We start from the raw sequence: 4,858 nt of genomic DNA, 5'->3' as shown, positions 1-4,858 counted from the left end.
AAGCCGCTCCCTGCGTCCAGCCCCGCGCCTTGCCCCTCCTGGCGCCCGTCGCCCCTGGGTCGCGCTGGCGTTTGAAACGGGCGGGGAAATCTGACCGTCGCAGGGGCAGCCGGGCCTCGGGGGCGTCTGTGCGGAACGGCGTGTCGCACCCTCGAAGCGCAGGGCGAACACAGCACGGGCGTGGGAAATGGGGGTAGCGCGGCCCCCAGAAACCCGCTGAGCGTGACCCAGAAACAGGCCTGGGGGCGCAGGCCCTGCTCCTGGGTCTCCCACAACACCTGCGGCTCCCGGGGCTTCGCTGCTTTGGTGTGCAACGGCCCCCAGGCCTGTAGGTGCAGATCCCACTGCAGGCAAAAGACACAGCAAGAGCTCCCAAGCTAACCCCGCGCTGCTGGGCAGGTGGGTGGGCCAGAACGACGCGGGGAAATATTTGGAGTACGCTGTTAAAAAGAATCCACCGGCGTAAAACTGAATGAAAAATACTGTAGCAGGAAAATATTTTTCTTGCTCGGAAGATAACTGCTTCCCAGACCGCAGTTAGCCAACAAAAGTAACACGGTCAAACTGCTAGGAAGGCTTGCCCTCTTCCATAAATACCTAAATCTTTAGCTTTTGGGTGGCTGATGATGTGTTAAAGAGTTAAAACATAAAGAAAAATGAAATCACATCTTTCTGTTCCAATTGTATAGCTTAATGTGTCGAGTGCCCAAGAAACCCAAGCATCAACTGCATTTGCATAGGTGACAGAATAGCTGCACTCTCACACCTGACAAAACAGCCTCTGTGAATGTGAGTGGTTACTCGGTTACTGAATGCCAACAGAAGATAAAGAATAATAGAAACTGTTTGCTTTGAAAAGTAATTTGCTGGTGTTACTACTCCTCAGTTATCAGCTGAGATTTATGAACTGCCAGGAAACCCCTTAGATTGCCGTTTGTAAGTTACTGGGTTCAGTGGCCTCAGTAATCCAATTTTGTTTAGTTTTCAAGCACTTTGGGAACTGCTTGATAAAATTTGTACATTCGTCAATCGATGCATATACCATTAAGTCCCTTTTTTGCGTGCAAAAGTCTGGAAGGTTCCTGCCAGTGAAGTACATACTTGCAGTGTGTACTCCCACATGAAGCACCCCTAACCCAAATGTATACACACAGCATCTTGAGCTATAGTGTAGTCAATTAGCTATTCAGCTGCCAAAATAAACTCTTCCAAAAACTTTGCCTCACTCAATCTTATCCTAATATCTGCCAGAGGTATGGATCCATTTTCTGAGAATCTCCCTTTTTCTGTTTGCAACAACAGAATCGGGTCAAATTGACCCCAGTGTTTTTACCCCTCACTATTAATTAACTTTGGAACTAGTATTAGATCTCATTAACCAGGACACTGGTTTTTCTGTTTGTTGCATTTGCCTTCTGTGTTTTGCCTGGAGCTCAGCTGATTTAGTCTAATGTCATTTAAAACAGTCTAAAATAAACAAAAGAGGCAAATACTTCAGGAAAACTGAAATTCATTTCTCAAAAGCAAGAATCTCTGAACGCTCCTCAGAAATTGCCTGCATCAGTGCAACTCTCCATCCCGAACCGCAGACCTGTGGGTTTAAATGTGTTGAATGCCAGACTCCAAGTAATAGTATCTTGTGGTATTGCAGGATTTTATTTGTGGGATTTTTATGCAACTATAAGAACATTCTACTATAAAAAGGTCCATACAAAGTTACAGACAGCTTTTCTAGGAGAAAATAGTTGTATTTGTACTTCCCTCAAACTACATAGTACTAATGGCATAGAAAAACTTTTTTTTTTATGATTTTCAGTTTATAATGGCGTCCTTTCTATGGCCCTTCTGTCACCAGCTGTTAAGTCTTATAGTACAAATTAAAGAGGAAAAGTTAATGGCAGACCAGCAGGACGGTTGTCAGTAGAGATGCTGGTGGCAGGGGGCAGCTCCGGCCAACTTTAAGGTTCACCATAGAGTAACCATGGGGTTAATCCAATTCATAATCATAGTAATCATCATCTGTGTTTACTCCAATGCTGGAGGCCTCATTTGGTTTCATTTTCTTTCTGTCTTCTTTGCCCCTTTCCATGGAAGACAGATTATCCTCACACTGCTGCAGAATCTTCTTGGAAGACATCCAACTTTCTCCTCGGCTTTCTGCTGGCGCCGCGCACTGTCCTCCCCTGACATCCGTTCCTTTGGCCACCAGCGCTCTCCTGGTTCTGAGAAGGTCACAGGTGCAGTTCCAAGGGTTTCCATCTAAATACAGGTGACGGAGACGAGGTAAATACTCTAAGACTTTGCGATCCAAGGCAGATATCTTGTTGTTCCGTAAATTTAGAACCTGAAGCTGTTTCAAGTCCTTCAGCTCTTGTTCTCCAACATCCTCTATGTCATTTCCCTTTAGATCCAATCTAGCAAGGGTGTCTGGAAGTCTGAATAAAAATAAAACAGCACAAATGTGTTATGTTCATCATATTGATTCTGTTTGTGTAAGTGGTATTTGGTGGTGGGTATTTGCCCAGGCACATCTGGCATATTAAATAAAACTATCACTAACAAAAATGCAATCTGCTGCAAAAAAGATGTGGTCCTGAAATTTTCATGTAATTTTTTTTTAATTTGTAGGAATACTGTCTATGCATGCGTGAACTGTTTTCCCAAATTATTGCAGTTCTGACCTGTACTGACTGTGTTTCTGCAACTGAACTAAACAGCAATTTTAGTCCTACTGTACAATGAATGAAGAAAGTTTTATGTTCAATTGAATGTCAAGCCTAAAAATGCATTTTGTGCTCTTTAATGCCATAAGTATGCCAAGTGACCAAATTATAGCAGCATTAAAGATCAAAGGTTTAGAGAAGCATGGCAACACCGTTCCTTCAACTACTTCTTGAAGGGCGTCTATCACCTTTCTGGGAAACCTGTCCCAGTGTTTCACCACCCAAGTGAAGTGGATTATTTTCTTCTCAGAAAAAAAATGAAAGAAGCTTTCTTTCTCCTCACTCCTGCCGAGTAACTGCTAAGACCCATTAACTGTGGCACATTAACTATGTTTTTTAGCCTTTGGCACTGGTGACTGAGTTCTCACATAACTGTCAGAAGTAATGCTTTTATTTCTGTATATCCATGTGTACCTGGTGATCAGCAGACAATTAAATTAAGTATATAAATTCCACTTCTTGTCATTTTTTTCCCTCTTTTGTGTTTACAGCCTCCCCTTGCTGAGTTGAAAATAAAAGTCACCAATATCTCCTTAAAAGCTCTGCTGTTTAAAGGCTAATAGAGAACTCCTTCCTGTTAATTCTCTTGACTATGAAGGTTGTAAAATAAGATGGATTAGACAATACAAAAGTAACTAGAAAGCATTAAACATTCCTGTCAAGCTAGACTGAAATCTACTATTTATACACCACTAAATCACTTTCTGATTATAAAGCTGCTGCCAAATAGATTCAAATGCTAAAGGTCCTGATGCTAAACGAATTGAAATTTTACTGCATTATTTATTTGGGCTAGTTAAACCTGTCCAGAAGCCATAAAAATAAAATTTAGTAGTGCAGTTGTGTTAAAGAAGTTGATGTTAACGGAATTACTTTGCTATTTTTATGCCATCGTATTGCACAGCTTTTTGAAATAATAAAATTGCCACTTTGTGTATCAGACCAGCCTCCGTTTGGCTTATTATGCCATTGCTGATAATGGCCAGGACCAGCACTCAAATTAATGCAAGAGAACCTGTCAGCAGGGCATTAACCTACGCAGTGCACCCAAGGGATGTTCCTTCTGTGCATCTTTGACTGGTATTTTGCTTATAGCCTGAATCCAGAGAGCTTATACGCATTCCAAATACTTCATAATGTGTGAATTTAATGAAGTTGGGAATGCTAATATCCACTGAAAAAGCACGTTCTTTTTGACCAGACTCAGCTCCTGAAATCTTAATATTTTTAAACAATAAACTCAGTGTGGGTCAGTAGAAACATCAGCTTTGAAATTCATGTCTTTCCTTTTTATTGAATGCTCTATTAATTTCGTGTTATGGAAGAAGATAAATCTAAGCAGCAGTATAACTTGTCTGTAATCATTCCATTATATTCTCCTAGCAGGTTCCTCTTAATTCGTGTGCTAATTAAACAAAGTACCCTTACTGGCAGGGAAAGATGTGAAATGAGTAGACTCACTGGGGGCCACGGATCTAATGAAAACAGCTCTACTTCTGTGCTCAGGCTGCTTACAAGAGCACTAATTAGTGCCAGTTTTGGCAGTGGGTTTATGGTACAGATAGACTGCTACCACGATTGGGTCTGAATGCAAATTTTTTTCCAGTTTGGCCCTCATTCTCATAATGTAAGGAAGGAGAGATGACACCTGGGAACCAGCTGTCCTCAGATTCACTTGCCTCAGTGGAATAGAAATGAGGAGATTCTGTTCCAGTGCCAGATTCGAAAGCTGCGCGCACTGCTGAAGAGCTCCTGCCTCAAACAGGCTAACGGCGTTGTTGTCAAGAAACAAGTGCTTGAGATCTTGCAGTCCTTGGAAGTCCTGTGCTGTTACCCTTTGGATCAGGTTATTGCTGCAATCGAGCTTCTGCAGTCTGCCAGGCAGCCTGAGCGGCATAGTGTGGAGCTGGTTCTTGGAGAGCTCCAGCGTTGTTAAGTTAGGAAGAAGCTGCGCACCTTCTATTGATGTTAGCTGATTTTCTGACAGGAAGAACTCAGACAGGTTCTCGAGGTGTTTCATGTCTCGAAGCCTTATTGTTTTGAGTTGGTTTTTCTCTAATTTTAGTGACAGCAGGGATTTAGGTAGGTCAGGAGGCACTTTTGTCAGAAGGTTTCCACTTAAACTGAGAAACTGT

General features: G+C 42.4%; 1 protein-coding gene across 1 annotated transcript in view; it reads right to left on the bottom strand.

Annotated features, from left to right (window-relative positions):
• Window positions 1-1,987: 1,987 nt before the first annotated feature.
• LOC104131962 (nephrocan) overlaps window positions 1,988-4,858 on the bottom strand; it is an 8,431-nt gene continuing 5,560 nt past the window's right edge. The window contains 2 exon segments of the mRNA XM_009645188.2: window positions 1,988-2,435; window positions 4,403-4,858. The exon segment at window positions 4,403-4,858 is cut by the window's right edge and continues 12 nt beyond it. Coding sequence (XP_009643483.2) covers window positions 1,988-2,435; window positions 4,403-4,858 — 904 coding nt within the window.

Source organism: Egretta garzetta, unplaced genomic scaffold (genome assembly GCF_000687185.1).
Source record: "Egretta garzetta isolate BGI_Z169 unplaced genomic scaffold, ASM68718v1 scaffold18, whole genome shotgun sequence".
In the NCBI taxonomy this organism is placed as follows: Eukaryota; Metazoa; Chordata; class Aves; order Pelecaniformes; family Ardeidae; genus Egretta; species Egretta garzetta.
The sequence above is the reverse complement of the archived record's forward strand: the minus strand, read 5'-3'. Positions and strand labels throughout refer to the sequence as shown.